Source organism: Suncus etruscus, chromosome 4 (assembly GCF_024139225.1).
Source record: "Suncus etruscus isolate mSunEtr1 chromosome 4, mSunEtr1.pri.cur, whole genome shotgun sequence".
NCBI classification, from domain to species: Eukaryota; Metazoa; Chordata; class Mammalia; order Eulipotyphla; family Soricidae; genus Suncus; species Suncus etruscus.
The window spans coordinates 46,352,387-46,369,031 of NC_064851.1; the positions used below are offsets into that span (position 1 = coordinate 46,352,387).

At 45.2% G+C, this 16,645-nt stretch overlaps 1 protein-coding gene across 1 annotated transcript in view; it reads right to left on the minus strand.

The window, feature by feature from the left end:
* BCAR3 (BCAR3 adaptor protein, NSP family member) overlaps positions 1-16,645 on the minus strand; it is a 144,575-nt gene that overhangs the window by 127,232 nt on the left and 698 nt on the right. The window contains exon 2 of the mRNA XM_049772199.1: positions 7,136-7,463. Within this exon, the coding sequence (XP_049628156.1) occupies positions 7,136-7,452 (317 nt within the window). The 5' untranslated portion in view covers positions 7,453-7,463. The remainder of the gene's footprint in view (positions 1-7,135; positions 7,464-16,645) is intronic.

Consider the following 16,645-nt stretch of genomic DNA (forward strand, 5'->3'; position numbering starts at 1 on the left):
CTGGGCCTACATGAATACCCAGCTAAGCCATGGCCATCCAGCTCAGGAAAGCATGAGCTCAGTTGAGCAGGAATGGTGATGGAAATCTTTATATGGGGCCCTCTGGTTCCCAGGATTGGAGATGCTTTAGACCCATATACAGTCCTGGCTGCACCGAATCTGAGTCGATGATGAACAGCTTCTCAGGCTTCTATTACTAGCAGATTATAATAATAACAACCAAATCCTTAAAACAAGTTCTTCATGACCAGTCTTTAGGACCTTTACACAGAGTAAGAGATTGGCATTTCTCCAGTCATTTGGCCCTGCAACAAGCCTTATAGGGACAGTCCAGGGCTAACTGCATCTTAAAATCCAACATAGGCTGCAGACAGCCAAGGATTGATCCAATCTGGGATTCAGGCAGCTCAGCAAGAGCCTTCCAATCCACAAGAGTAACTACAACTCTCCAGCTTACATTTCTGACTGGCTGGAACAGCTCCCAAATCCACATTTGTGACCACACAGTGCCTTCTGTTTACAACACCTCTTAGCATTTGCTTAGGGTGTGAAAAACTCCCATTGTTTCTAGCTCTAAGAAGGCTCCCAAAGTTGGCTGTCCCAAAACACAAGCCGGAAGCCTGACAAATTCTGATTGAAAGCGAGCCTGGATGGGTGGGGAGGGGACCCAGAGACCATGTGGAGCACCTCCCCTCAACAAGGTCTGCTTTGTGCAATTCTCTGATCATGGTCTTGGGTTTGTGCTTGGCAATCAGCAAAAACAGAACAGCTGAGAATGCACAGATCACAGGCTTTAGATTCAAATCATCCCTGTCAGAGGAAGCTTTAGTTTAGGACTACTAGCAAGGCAGCTGTAATTACTAACATTTCTCTTGCTTGGGCTCACTCAGGGTCAGGGGGAATCCCAAGCCCCAACAGGGGCTGTACTCACCTTTGACCCAATGTTCCAGCTTTCAACACACCAAGGACTTCCAGAGTTGAGGCAGGCTCCCTTCCTCAAAATTCAGTCAAACTCCCCCCGCCCCTGCCCAATCACAATTACACACACAATAGCTGCGTTCCAATACTAATACAAACATAATGAGAAATCAATGCATAGGAAGGGCATGAGGCTCAGTGACAGAACATTTGCCTTGATGTGTGAGACCCTGACAGAACAAATAAAACAAACAAAAAAAGCACTTGGCAAGTTTCTTTCCAGTAATATCTGTTCAGTCATTGTTCCTCTGCCAACTCACTATCTATTAGATATTTTTCACTTCCAAATCCAACTCTCCTCTGCACAATCAAAAAATGCCATTGGCAAAGAGGAGATATCTCCACTTACAGATAAAACATAGATGTTTGCTCATGGTCCTGTGCATGGTTGAAGCTCTTGGGCAACTGAAGTATTTAGTGGCTGCCTGTTTGGGGGAAGAGTGGGTCTATTTGGGAGGAAGCTATCATTGAGGACATGGTGGTTCTACAGAGAAACACATGGAAACCACTGTTCAGATAAGAACACAATGAAGTCTCTATAACAGTATGGAGAGGGTCTTGTGTGGATCCTAAGCATCACACTTGGGCTTCAAAGTAGATGCATTAGGGGCCGGAGAGATAGCATGAAGGTAGGGCATTTGCCTTGCATGCAGAAGGGCAGTGGTTCAAATCCCGGTGTCCCATATCATCCCCCGAGCCTGGCAGGAGCGATTTCTGATCGTAGAGCCAGTAGTAACCCCTGAGCGATGCTGAGTGTGACCCAAAACAAACAAACAAAAATAAAAACAACAACAACAAAAAGTAGATGCCTTACAGCACACTGGCTCTCACCCTGGGTAACTGCAGACCTTCAGGTTCCCATCAGTTAAAACATTTGTGACCAGAAATCAGCCCAACTTATGAAGCCACATTGTCCCACCACAAGCTCTCCCAGCAGTGGTAGAAATAATTCAGTCCTATGCAGCTGTTCCCAGGAGCATGGGCCTTCCCAATTCTGCATGGGGGAAGTCTTCTTCAAGTCTCCTGGCTGAGGCCTCACTGTCCCCCCTCAGTTCTAGGAAGGTTCCAGATTCAAATACAAAGGCATCCTGTAGAGGAGTTGTGTTCACTGAAGTACTTGTCTTACACACATGAAGCCTTGAATTTGATCCCTTATACTGATTAATTAAACTGAACTATCCAGCAGTTCAGTCTCTGATCCCCAATTTTGAGCCACATCACACGTAGCCAAGCATGAGCACCATGATCATTCGCTCTGCAATCATGTATACAAGAGCCACAACCAAAGAGGGGTGGCCCCTGGTCATTATAATGGCATCAACAGAGGGGAGGAGTGGGAGAAACATCTTTGAAGGGAAATGTATAAACACTTTGAGACTGGTGCTAAAATTTATACTGATTACCACATTTAAGTGTGAGTCATAGGTGGGATATATCATTGTCAGCATGTTAAAGTGACAATAGCAACACACGCTGATGGCAGGGGAAAATCATATCCAAAGGCTGCTCTGCTCGCTGGGAGTTCTGTCTTGCTCCACCCACGGAACAAAGGCACCTCTGTGACACCGAGCTGTGGGTTTAAGCCTTCCCTGGCTTTTCTCTTTGGCCACCTTTCAAAACCACAAGTACATCCAAGGGCAGCCAAGACACCAGTAAAGCCTAACGATAAGGTCTCAGAAGGAGGAGACCTTCTCTTGCTTCCAGACCTGCCTGCTACCTGGCTCTTGGCAGCCAAAACTCCATTTTCCTCCAGAGGGTTTCCAAGTGGCTAGATTTGGGCCCAGGACCAAAGTGTTCCTCTACAAAGTATAAGAAAAATATTCATAGGATAATGACACATTTAGAGGACAGCTTACTAATGAACAGGTACAAGGGCACTACATTTGTGCATTATAAAGGCCCTTTTCCGGGGCCTCCCATAGGATTGAGTTCATTAATAATGGTGGAAAAGGTAAAAAAAAAAAAAAAAAAAGACAAATATATTATCTTATCGATGAGATACTGAATAACAATTGAGAATGTAAAGCATAAAGGGGGAAACTCCTGGCCCTAGGTTAGAGAGATGGAAAAGGCCAGGAAAGAAGAGAAATGGAGGAAAAGTAAGCAGCAAAAGTCTGAAGTAACATAGGGGCAGGGCCTCAGGCACATCAGTGATGTGGAGCTGAGGGATCTGCGTCTAACTACACCACTAGGGCCCATACAACTATAAGCATGGGACAGAAACTACAATAATCAATCTTAGAAATATGTCTGTTAAGGAGGTGAGTCAAGATGGGGCATAGAAACTTGGGGACATTGATGAAGGGATGTAAATATTAGAGGTGTGATGAGAATGGGGACACTGACAACTTTATAAAACATGATTTCTAAACTAAAAACAAAAGAGCTTTCTGAGCATTGGGGGCATTGGCCCACAGAGCAGAAAGATGGCCATCTTGGGAAGAGAGAGTGGACCACGTCCCCACCCTTCGAAAGCCATGTCTGCTGCCTCTATCACTCACAATCACTGGTTTTCCGATGGCCCTGCCTCACTGCCCCTCTACAATTCCCTTTGGGGACACCAATCTGACCAAACTTCAGGTACACTGGTCTTCAAGGGTGTCCTCCAAAAACAATCAATAAAATTATTGTAGATATACCAAACAAATCCTAAGCAGTTGGCCATTTCATGGGTCTTTCATACATTAAGAACTTAATTCAGAGTACAACCTACTTATACCCCTAAGCCTGCTGTGGTATCTTAGGGCAACCTCACTCTGGACCTTCAGATATTCCATCTTATACCTTGTTCCCAGCTTTTTATGAATGCTACTTGTTGATAAGTTAGTTTCTTCCCCATAAATAACTAGGGTGCTCCTCTCTTTATGAGGAACACTTGCAAGGCTGTCTATAGAAATATATGGGATCTGAATTCCTCAAAATCGGGGACTCGGCCTATTTATTTTAATGTGGTTGGTAAATCTATGACTAATAGGGTGAGAAGCAAAGCAACAGACCTCTATCATCCTGTGACGCACAGGCATGTGCTTTGGCACTGGGTCTAATTGTGAAGTATAATGGATTCATCACTTCCTGTATTCATCTTTAACAAGATCTCTTAAGTTGGGGGGCTCTAGGTTGAGGATGTAGCTCAGAAGAACTCTTGCCTTGGATGTGTGAGGCCCTCCACTTCATCCCTGGTACTGCCAGCAAAAATTACACAAAACACCCAGACAGGAAAAAGACCCATGAATTTAGATCAATACAGCTCCAAATCATAAACAAACTTACACCAGTCATGTTTGCTCAGACTTCCACCTGGACTTCAAACTCAGGACATGTGTCCACCTTCCACTAAGATCTAGTCCAGAGATCTAACCTCTGTCCACATCCCATTTCAAATCAAAAGGCTTTGAACTGCTGACAGGTTGACCATTTGGACCTGGGATGTTTATCAAGAACTTCCTTGAGATAGGAAGGGAGACTGTTGCTCCCGGACCTCCCTCTGAGTTCCCGGAAGAGAAGGCACCCAGCCAGGTCCTCAGAACAAGAAAGGAGTTGACCACTGGCTGTATATAGCTCAAAGAAAACACTCTACTCAGTAAAGAGCTGCATTTAACACATGCAAAGGGTCATTATGGCCTGATTCTGCCCATTGGGCCTCACATGCCACAACCCCTGACTTGGGGTTGATTTGCATTGGCCATAAGTTATTTGACTTTGCTGTCTCCAACCTTCCTCAGGAAGACTGAAGAGTCTCTCTGGGTTCTCTACTGTCAATGCCAAGCTTATGCTACTTACATGGACTACTCTTAGGGATGCAGGAGTAAATTTACCTGTGGTCCATTCCCCATAGCCTCTCTGAACTGGGAGATAGGAAACAGCCTGAGATTTAGGGGGAATTGCTCAGAATTTGTTTATCTCTAGGACCCCCCAGGGAACCTTCTAGTAGGATGCCAAACAAGGTTCAGAGCTTTCTATAGAGTCCCAGGGCCTCTGCATATTTCCTCCTTGCAAAAATAATTGTGCAACTATAACTAATGCTGAACTCTTGCTTACAGAGCTCTCTCCCAACTGCCCCTCTCCTGCACTCATCCTGGCCCATCCCAGCTTCCTTCAAAGTCACTCCTATCCCCAGTGCTATGTGCCTGATCTCCTTGGACCAAGAAAAGACTTCCACTGCTTGCTTCAGGACTGTGCTGTCATTTTGCAGGGCTCAGCTACAGTGTCATCTCTCAGACCCATCCACCCTCTAAGAGAGAAATAAGCCAGCAAGTCACTATCTCTTCCATCTCACTTATACAAGCTGCAACTATCTTGTTACTCACCCATTATTATTTAGATCTTTCACTAGAAGGTCCTGTCTGGGAAGAAAATTTCAGATATTCCAATGCTATCCTATTAGTTCAACTTCTTCTCCATCTCCTATCCAAGAGCCAGAGCAGAAGACTGAAATGATCTGGCATTTAGACCATTATCACACCAGACCCATCAGCGATGTTTTCCAAAGAGAATGAAGAGAATCTTTCTGATGAGGCACCAGTGCTTATATGAAGCAATGTCCTCTAATGTAGGATCTCAATGTATACAGTTGTACAAATCAGTTAGCCTGCATTAAAGAGGATTTTTCTTGTGCTATCAAGCACAAAACAAGAAGCCCCAGGAGATACAACAGAGGACACTGCTCCCTTCTCTGCTTTATAGTATCACATGTTGTTAAACTTCTGCCAAAGAAAAAGGAGTGCAGAGCCCCTAACTCAGCTCTTGAAAGCAGAAACTCTTACAGCCAGACCTATCACAAGACCAAAGAATATTGCCAACCACTGGCTAGGTCGGCTCCGCAGTGGACAAAGAGAAATCAATTCCTGTTCCAAAGCATTCCGGAATCGACCTAATTTTGAGCCCTACCTTATATTTAAGCCTGTTGATAAATATAAGAAGAATCAGTTATATTAGTCCCAAGTTACATAGGCCCTTGCATCTCTATAAAATTAGATCAATATAATTCAGAATTTAGAATTATGACAAGTAGGCCTATACCTTTCTTTGGGTGAGGATGGGAATAATGGGTCACATCTGGTGGTACTCAGGGGCTACTTCTGAGCTCAGGGATCACACCTGGTGGTGCTTCTAGGATCACATGTAATCCTCGGATTTAACTAGACATGCCAGGCAAGTGTCTTACTTCCTGAAATCTCTATCTCCTATGTATGGTTCTTTTTGAGGGACTGATGACATAGGAAGTTGGCTTTAAAAATACTCTCAAGTGGGAGCTGGAGCGACAGCGCAGCAGCAGGGCGTTTGCCTTGCACGCAGAACCCAGAACAGGCCCGGGTTCAATCCCTGGCATTCTATATGGTCCTCTGAGCCAGGAGCAATTTCTGAGTGCAGAGCCAGGAATAACTCCTGAGCATCACTGGATGTGGCCCCAAAACAAAATAAAACCCCAACTGTCAAGTGGGCCAGAGCAATTATACGGCACACTTATCTTACATGTGACTTACCAAGTTTGATTCCTGGCACCACATATGGTACCCCAAGCCCTGCTGGTGTGATCCTTGAATATAGAGCCCAATGTAAGCCCTGAACACCACTAGCTGTGCCATTCCCCTAATACTCACAAATATAAAATGATATTAAGAAATAATTTATTCTTTCCAAGTGTTAATGTTTTTTTATACCACGGTTGTTTTTTAAAAAGAAAAACCAAACAGGGGTCAGAGAGATAGCACAGGTAGTAGGGAGTTTGCCTTGTATGCAGAAGAACGATGGTTCGAATCCCAGCATCCCATATGGTTCCCGGAGCCTGCCCCAAGCGATTTCTGAGCGTAGAGCTCAGGAGCTCAGGAGTAGCTGAGTGACCCAAAATCCAAAAACAAACATCAACAACACAAGAGGTCTTATTTTTGAAAGTCACACATCAACACTGTTGCAGATTAAGACAAAAACAAGGTCTAAGGTTTACTCCAAAGTAACAACAGAAAGATGCAAGGAGAGAGCAAACACCACCAGAGCTGATGAAATTTAAAATTGAGTGAAGGGTCCCAGGGAAAGTCATTCAAGCACTGCTCTGCTTTGCACACACTGGACATTTTCTTGATTAAAAAAAAAAAAAAAAGCCTTTTCTTAAAACGCTTTTTATGACACCTCATTTCACTCCTGCAATTAAGGAAGTTACCTGAAGAAGCTTTTGCCTTGCCAGTCTTGCGCTGGGTTCTCCTGGATGACCTCCCGGGAGAGGGGGGAGACGTGCCGTGGGGATTTGGAGTGGGGCAGGGTTCCCAGGAGGCTGCAGTGATCGTAGGACCGCAGAGGAGAAGGAGGACCCTTCTTCTTCCGTGGCAGAGTGCCGTGTATGGACACGTCCTGATAGGCATCTGCACGGCGCTCGACGAGAGGTGACTTGCTGCTCAGAAGGTCCATGGACGAGGCCAGAGGGAATTGGTGATTCATGGGCATGTTTCTGGGAAGGCTTGCAAATTTTCCTGCGGCCATGGCTTTTGGTTCTACAGGAGGAAGGAAAGAGGGAAGGTATAAATCTAAGCAAATCACAAGCACCAACTTCCTGATGACTGAAGTGGAAATATACCTATGAGGAAAAGAGAAGGAAATGGCTCATAGATGGTTAACAGGCAAACATTGCCTGACACCTGCCATAGTAAAATTAAGCCTAAATGGGAAGTTTACTCCTTGCCTTCTCTTTCTGATGCTCTGAGGCACTAAATCAGCCTGTAGAAAAGGGCAAACATCTTCCTGGTACTTGAGGGGGCATGTGAGCTGTCTTGGAACTGCAGATGTCCCACATGGATGAAAAAAGCACAATTCACACACACACACACAAAATGGTTTCTGAGGAAAGACTGCAGGTGTCCATGTGCCACAGCACATCAAACATTATAAAGATGTCAGCTAGCTCCAAACCTCCGGAAATGGTAAAAGGAAGTGAGATAACTGGAATTCCTGTGTTGCCACAAATGCCTGGAGTGCCAGGTCAGCCCCTTGGCCACTGTCCTGAATCACAGGCTAAAGTTTCTGACAACAGCTGGTGCTGATATATAAGTCAATATTCTCTAATCAATGAAGACAGCCTGGGTCAGGGGTCAGGAGTGGGGCCAATCCTCCAAAGAAACATCAGTGAGCTCAGCTACCGCTGTTCTAGGGTATACTCCATATACACTGGCCCCTGGATAAGTCAAGAGTCGCCCTGCACCAACAGAAGAAGTGGCTGATGTGTACTTGCTAGTCCAAGAAGAAAAAGGAGAAAAGGAGACGAACATATGGAGAAAGGGAGGAACATGGAAAGGGAAAATGGTCCATGAGCTTGTGTGTGAAAGGAGCCCTAACAAAGGCTCCTGGCTATGATTAGCAGCTATGATTAGAAATGTTCACCCAAGCAAAGTCAGCAATGTACCCCACCATCACCAAAATATGGTTTCAGCCTCCGCCAGATGTTACACGATTTTGGGGTTTGCTTTGGAGATCACACCTGACAGTGTGGAGGTGTGTCAATGTATCAGTGGGTAGCTTGGAGGCTACACCTGTGCGGTGGCCAAAAGTGGGGCTCCCTCACAAAAAAGTTGTGCCCCTTTCAATTTATCTTCCTGGCTCTGACACAAAACACTCAGATATTAAGTCCAATCGAGAAGAACAGAAGCCTGTATTCAAGTTAGGGCTATGCCCTGGAAGCATATTCTGAAGGACCCAGAACATATCCTATGAGTCAATGCATTAGAGCAATGCAGAAAACACAGCAGCACCAAGAAGCCCCAGGTGCTCCCTGGCTGCTCTAAGCTTAGCTGCTGAGAACATGTCCCTGCGGCTACCCTTCCTGATGGATCCCTTCCCACTACAAAGGAAAGGGGCTCAGAGTTAACAAATCATGATCCAGCAGAGTCACGTCCACAAAGGGACTGGGGATGTAGCTTGAAGAACCGAAAGGACAGCCCTCAAGCAGTGCCATGGGGAATGGGCTAGCAACACTGGGATGAAGAATAGCAGCTTGCAAAGGACCTATCACCTGCCTCTCCATGCCCCTGTTTCCAAAACAAGTGACAGAAAGCAGTTAGGTTGGGCTAGAAGCAGACCCTACTACGTTCATGACATCTAAACCCAACTCTGGTCTGTTCTTTTGTGACATGGGTAATGACACTACTCAGGTGAGCATTTCTGCCCATGGTAATTTGGGGGTTTGTCTTTTTGACATCTAACTGGGACCACACCACATGGAAGGTCTGGCTGGCAGGGAGTGCAGAAACAATAGAACTGTCCCCCCCCCCCACCCCTGTACAGGCTCTTCCTGGCTCTGGCTAGTACCTGGCACAGTCATCACTTACTTAACATGTAAACGGGTGTGGCCCCAAAAAACAAACAAACAAAAAAATGAAGCTGAACTCTCAGACACACACACACACACACACACACACACACACACACACACACACACACACGCACACGCACGCACGCACACTCATGCCTACTCCAAGCTTTCTCCTAGACAAACCTGGGTCATTTCAATGTAGGAAGGCCTATTACAACCACAGAAACTTCATGTGCAAAGGGCCTATTGTTGATCTTTCCAGGCAGGTATGATGCTTTTTTCCCTTCCACGCTCTGCAACAGCTGTTCTCCTCTCTGCTTACCCAGTGTCCCTCTAGATTTGAAGACTGAGTCATATTGCTCTTGGGATAGTGGTTTTCCATCTTTAACTCTCTTGAACCAATCAGTAGACCAGCAATAAAATTACTGCTCTAGGGGCCAGTGAGGTGGCACTAGAGGTAAGCCTTGCAAGCGCTAGCCAAGAAAGGACCATGGTTTGATCCCCCCGCATCCCATATGGTCCCCCAAGTCAGGGGCAATTGCTGAGCACTTAGCCAGAAGTAACCCCTGAGCATCAAACGGGTGTGGCCCAAAAAAACAAAAAAAAACAAAAAAAAGAAAAAGAAAAGAAATTACTGCTCTAGAATGTCCTTCAGCAAGTTTATTCCCTACCATTTAAGGATGCTGACATTTTCCCCTCTACTAACATGTGAAAAACACGTAAGAGACCAGGAGAAACAAATCTATCTTTTGATTCTCAGATCCCATGTTAATCATCAATAAAGACTTTGAACAGCCTGTAAGAAAAAAGCCTTCAGAAGGGCATCAGTAGAGATGAAGGATTTGAAAGGCTAAGCATCAAGAAGAAAGTCTCAGTGAGAATGTTCTACCAACTACATGGATGTACTCCATGTGCTCAAGAAACTGCAAGTCGTGTGACGTGACTTGAGCAGAGACACACTGGGTAGTGTTGGGTGGGAATGGGTGATACTGTATTAGGGATGAACTTAGCCTCTTGCAAGAGGCCCTTGAGCTCTCAACATGCCCCCAACCCATCATAAAATCTTAAAGGCCGACAGCAGGTCCCATTAGGTGCTGAGAAGGTCTAAAGACGGGACACAGTCATGTCTGTGACCAGGAGATTAATTGGTGATTCTGAAGGAGACAGAGGAGACAGACAAGTCAGTCACAAGCCAGCAAGGAACAAACTCTGGAGAAAGAACTGAATGAAATGCTCTCATCGCCAAGAGCTCTCAAACTCACCTCCAGTACCACCAGTCCAAACTCACACATTGTGGCTGAGCATAAGTAACAGACTTTGCACATCTGGGCCACTCAGGGTACTGCAAAGCATATGTCAATCAACCACAAACCTGCTCCCTCCCTGTGGAGTTGGAGTGGTTGGTGTCAGGATCCATTCCCATTGTTACCTATCTTAATGTTCAGTGCTTGCACCTAGTAATGAAGGTCCATGAGTAGCTTAGGAGCCCACCACTGCCATCCCTAGCAGATTTCTAGGGATCAGACTTGGAGCCCTAAGCATGCAAGACCTAAGTTTCACACCTTTGAGTTACTCCCCAGCCTAAGGATAAAGATTTTTTAAGAGTCATCAATATAAAGTGATATTTAAACCAGAGAGTAGATCCTATAAGTTATTATTATCAGCTATAACAGATGTGAAAGTACTTCTTAACCTTGAGAAAACCATCTAGAATCCATGCATGACATTCCCTGCCCTTGACCACTCTGGTTAAGCCTGCAGAGACCAGATCAAGGAAAAGTGTCCTGAAAATGTATAGCATTGCTTCTTAGCCTCAGTACACAGAGGCTAACTTGCCAAAACCTTTGGCAAGTTTTTAAAATCCTGACCAAGTTTCAACCTACACCAATAGGATGAGAAAGTCTCAGTGGGTGGGACCAGGCATCTATCTTTTAAAAGAGTTTTCCAGAACTATCTAACATGAAGCTAAGGCTGAGGACCACAGTACAAGCAAGTCTCTTAGATGTTGGCCTACAACCGATTTCCACCCAGCACATAGCTGGTTTCCAGTCTTTGGTTTTTCCCTCTTCCTTTACATTTCTATGGCTACCTAGATAGGAGGAGGTGGGGTGGGGTTTTATGTCTGTCACTGCCTCTTTCCACCAGGCTACAGTGAATTGATCTCATTCGGTCTTCTCTTCAGCAAGTGTGAACAGATTCTTCCTTTTCTCTGTCTCTCTCTTCCTCTTTCCCTCCCTCTTTCTCCTTTCCTTTTTCTCTCTCCCTCTGTCTCTCTCCCTCCCCTTCACTTTCCCTCCTCCCTCTCTTCTTCCCTCCCTCACTCTTCTTTTCCTTCTTCCCTCCCTTTTACTTTTCCTTCCTCCCTCCCTCTCCCTCCCTCCCTCCTTCTCTTTCCCTCCCTCTCCCTTTTCCTTCCTCCCTCCCTCCCCCTTCCTCTCTTTCCTCCCCCCCCCATTCCCTCTCCAAGGGTGCAGATCATTTCCACCTCATCAGCTTGGTTTGTATTATTTCCTGCTCCAGACCTGATCCCCCCCACACACACACACACAGGATTACAGCATATGGAACCTTACACTTATACAGAGAAACTTAAATTTGTTTACCTGGGGAACAGACAAGAATGGGAATAGGGTCAGGAGGAGCATTCATTCTGTTTAACACACACACATATACTATGTGGGAGCTGTGCCAAAGGGTGGGGACAGTGATACAACTGTCTTCATGAGAAGACAACTGTAGTGGTCACAGTTGTAAACTGTATTAGAGATTCTCAGGCAATGGGGACTCAGAATGGGGGCAAGTCTATAGGAACCAGGGGTCAGGAAAGGTTTCTCTAAGAAACAGAGTAGAAAAACTGAAGGGAAATGATGATTGAGGCTGAATTACCAGCGAGTACTCAACTATGGATGAATTAGAAATGTACCAGTAGGGAGCTCTCTACACTAGAATTTGGGAGTGCTAAATTTAAATTTTCTCCCCAACCTGTCGGAAATACTACCTTGCTCTAGTGAGTTACTTGCAAGACTGGCTCAATTCTAGACCTTGTGTCAAGTTTGTCAGTCCAGTAATGGAGGAAAGTAGGCCCAGGCAAGAAACTTGACTTCAAAAACCAGAACTAAAGGGCCCGGAGAGATAGCACAGCAGCGTTTGCCTTGCAAGCAGCTGATCCAGGACCAAAGGTGGTTGGTTCGAATCCTGGTGTCCCATATGGTCCCCGTGCCTGCCAGGAGCTATTTCTGAGCAGACAGCCAGGAGTAACCCCTGAGCACCGCCGGGTGTGGCCCAAAAACCAAAACAAAACAAAACAAAACAAAAAAACAAAAAACAAAAACCAGAACTAAAAATGGAGTAAGAAACAGAAGGTGCATGGGAAAGATATAAGGATTAACTCATCACATGCTTTTCGTTCATTTCATTTTCTACATAAGATTTGCCTATTTTTCCCTTTCCAGACACAGAGACCTTGGGAGGGGGGGAATCAAAGGAATAAAATTGCATGACATATAATTGAAACCTAGTTCAAGCTAAAAACTTTACATTTTCACAAAGAAATCACTTGCCCCGCCATGCACACAATATACACAAAGCAGACTCTTAGTATGTTACATATAGAGAAGCTCACAGAGAATCAAGCCATTCAGTTTTTCACATATAAGAGAAAAAAATATCCATACAAATTCTAGGATTTAGGGGCTGAGGATATCAATAACCTTGACAAAGTTCTGCCTCTGTGGGGTCTCCACTGCAGTAGAGATGAAACAACAAGCCTGCTTGTTTCTAAGTTGCAATCTAAGTTGCAATCCTGGTTGCAATCTAAGTTGCAAAGAACATAAAACAAAACAGGGTGATAGAACATACTTGGCCATTTTAGATGGGGGGGGGTTGGTCTCTGGAGGCCTCTCAGAGATCTCAATGACATGAGACCTGGGAAAAAAATTCAGTCATGAGAATACTGATAGGACCTCAGGCACAGGATTTAACAAATACAAATGCCTTGAGATATGTTTGTCATGGTTGGAGATTAAGCCTCTGCTACATGTCTCCCATGTATAAAAGCCCTAGTCACCATGTTCATCTTAGGTACCATTTGATTTTTGAAAAAAATAAAACAAGGTACAACTCAGCCTAGATTTAAAATCACACACAGAGGATCAATTGTACGACAAGATACTCAGCCTCTCAGATGGTCTTATTTGTAAAAACAAGTCAAGAACACTATTCCGGGGCTGGGGAGATAGCATGGAGGTAAGGCGTTTGCCTTTCATGCAGAAGGTCATTGGTTCGAATCCCAGCATCCCATATGGTCCCCCAAGCCTGCCAGGAGCAATTTCTGAGCCTGGAGCCAGGAGTAACTCCTGAGCGCTGCCGGGTGTGACCCAAAAAACAAAACAAAACAAACAAACAAAAAAAAAAGAACACCTATTCCATGATGTGACTGTGGAAATTAAAAGTGTTCATGCAATAACAGTCTTAATTTAGAACAAGCCTTCCACAATCTGTGGGCCATAACTGGCTTGCTTGTCACTGAATCCCTATTATAAGGAGTTCACACAAATTAAGTCCCTACTCTTGAGAAGGTTGTCCCTAGAAGGAAGAGGAGAAAAGGGGGGCTTTAGGGTGGACTTCCCCAAGCAGTGCTCAATAGGTCCAGGGACCCCACCAGAGATTTTTGGCCAACTAGGTTGGAAGCTCAGCTCTAGTGTCCCTGGATGTGGTTTTTGAATCCTGTAGTGCTAGTGACTTTGCAGTGCTGGAGGCCTCCAGGGCTGCACCCAGGGATGCTCAGGAGACCACGTATTAGGGAATCAACTCAGATCAGGCACTTGCCAGACACACACCATAACTGCTGTAGTATCTCCAGCTCTAGAGGAGAACTGTTTTTAACTAGAAGAATAGGAATAAACACTAAACTAAATATAATATAAACACAAATACCGCTTTTGTGCAGTCTTCTAAAGTTGGGGGAAAAGAGGCATACAGGAGAGGTAGCGCAGGGGTAAAGTGCTTGCCTTGCACACAACTGACTCCAGTTCAATCCTCTCAACCCCCGGAGCTGCATATGGTCTTTGATTCAGGAGGGAGTGACCCTTGATTATAGAGTCAGGAGCAAGCCCTGAGCACTGCTTGGTGTGGGCCAAACCTCTCAACCCCCAACCCATAGAAAGTAAAACCAGGTAAGACTTCCCTTCTGTCAGCAGGTAAACATTCAGTGTCCTGACACAGTCACATGCAAGATCTTGAAATACACACAAAGGTCAAAGACTATCTTGATATAAGAATATGAAACTCCTGTGAACATTCACAAAGTTAAAATCTCTCTCAGGCTCAAGGAACTCCAACCTATATCCTAGTTTTCCAGGTTCTGAACAGCAGCTGTGCTTTAATCTCTGGTACACAAAACAACACACTTGTTTTACAGAAGACAAAAAAGAACATAACAGGAAAGCAAAGGTAGAAATACCACCACTTGATTTGCTTCTCCCCACTTTTTTTGGTTTGGGGCTTGTTTTGTTTCGCTGGGGCCACTCCTGGCAGTGCTCATGGAACTATATTGTGCAAGGGATGGGAATCTAGATCCACCACATGAAATATGCACTCAACACTTTCTGACCCTGGTTTTACTTCTGAAGTGAGATGCATTAGGTCCTTAAAATACGTAGGTCCTTGAAAAATGTAAGAACTGGAAAGGCAATTCTTTTTTTTTTTTTTTTTTTTTTTTTGGTTTTTGGGCCACACCAGGCGGTGCTCAGGGGTTACTCCTGGCTGTCTGCTCAGAAATAGCTCCTGGCAGGCACGGGGGACCATATGGGACACCGGGATTCGAACCAACCACCTTTGGTCCTGGATCGGCTGCTTGCAAGGCAAACGCTGCTGTGCTATCTCTCCGGGCCCTAGAAAGGCAATTCTTACACTGAAAATAGAGTATAGTCGGGTGTAATTCCCGACTCCCCTACATGTTGTTACAGTTGGTAACATTAGTAGCATTAGTTGGTAGCATTAGTGGGATACTGATTTCGCTACCATCCCTGCTGCTGCCCCTTGACATCAAAATCTGGCCATACTCAAAGAACTTAGAGTTGGCTTTTTGGGGGTCCTCAATTCATTTTAGCAGTCAGTTAACTTCCTTAAGGGGAATTTCTAGTTCAAAGCCCACCTGTATTTTCAAATTAAGTCCAACATGGTCACCTGATATGGGCTTTACAAGCTTTCTACCATATTTTAAACTAAAAAAAGTAATGCAATTTCCTGTCCTACCCTTTTATGATGAAGGCAGAGAATTACCGCTCAGATCTGTAATTTTATAACTTCTCTGCAGAGTCAAAATGAGAGAGACAGTATAATGGCAGTAAAAAAAACTGAGTTTATCCACTCCTAGTGAAGTTTTGCTTGAATTTAGGAATTAGAAATATCCTCTACCTCCCCCTTTTTTTTGAAGTTAACCTTATGATGTCTAGCCAAATGACTGAAGTATGAATAATTCTTCAACGGATTGTATGGCAAGCAACCTTGCTCAGGAATTATATGATAAGGTTAAGATGATGACGAACGTCCATTGAACAAGCAGTATATTTTATATGAAGAAGAGATTGAGATCTTGGTTAGTCATCCTGGAAATGTCAAGCTTCTCCGGACAGCTTTAGAAAAGTTGGAGCCAAGGCTAAAGGGGGGTGGCTGTCATCCTGGCAAGCTATTCACTTGGGTGCCCTCGTTGGCCCTGGCCCTGTCTTGCCTCTCTGGGCTGCCCCTGGCCCTTGGCCACCCTCTCTAGAATGCCCACCCCCCGACCTTTTCTTGCCTCTCTGAGCCCCAGAACAGACTTCTCAGGCTGCTGCAGCAGCCACCTCCCCCATGATCTCGGCTCAGGCCTTGACAACAGGCACAGAGAGATCATCAAAACAGACTTCCCCGGCTCGTGCATTTTCCTCAGCGAGATCTGAGTAGTCTCGATAGATAAGAGTCAAGATTTACAGGAATCGAAACACTTGGCTCTACTTCTTTTCATCTCAGTTGCAGATACTAGCAGGCGCGAAGTTAGGGAAGGAATCTCCCCCTTTGCATGTGACTTCAAGAGCATGCACACCTAAACCGGACTTTTCAACCCCTCAAGCCCTCATTACACACCACCCAGAGTGACTATCTATCTCCCTCCAACCCGAACTCCCCAGAATAACAGCGTCTAGCCAGTGGCTTGGGGCCACCGCACCCCAGACCTCTACGGGACCAGTTCTTACACCTGGCCGATCAAAACCTCCAACTCTTCTAGTCCGCCGGTGGACTAAGAGTTGCTGAGCCGAGCCACCGTCCGGGCGCTCCCCTATTCTTTCTTTCCTGCCTCCACCTCCCCAACCCTCCTCTTTCCTCCGGGACTCG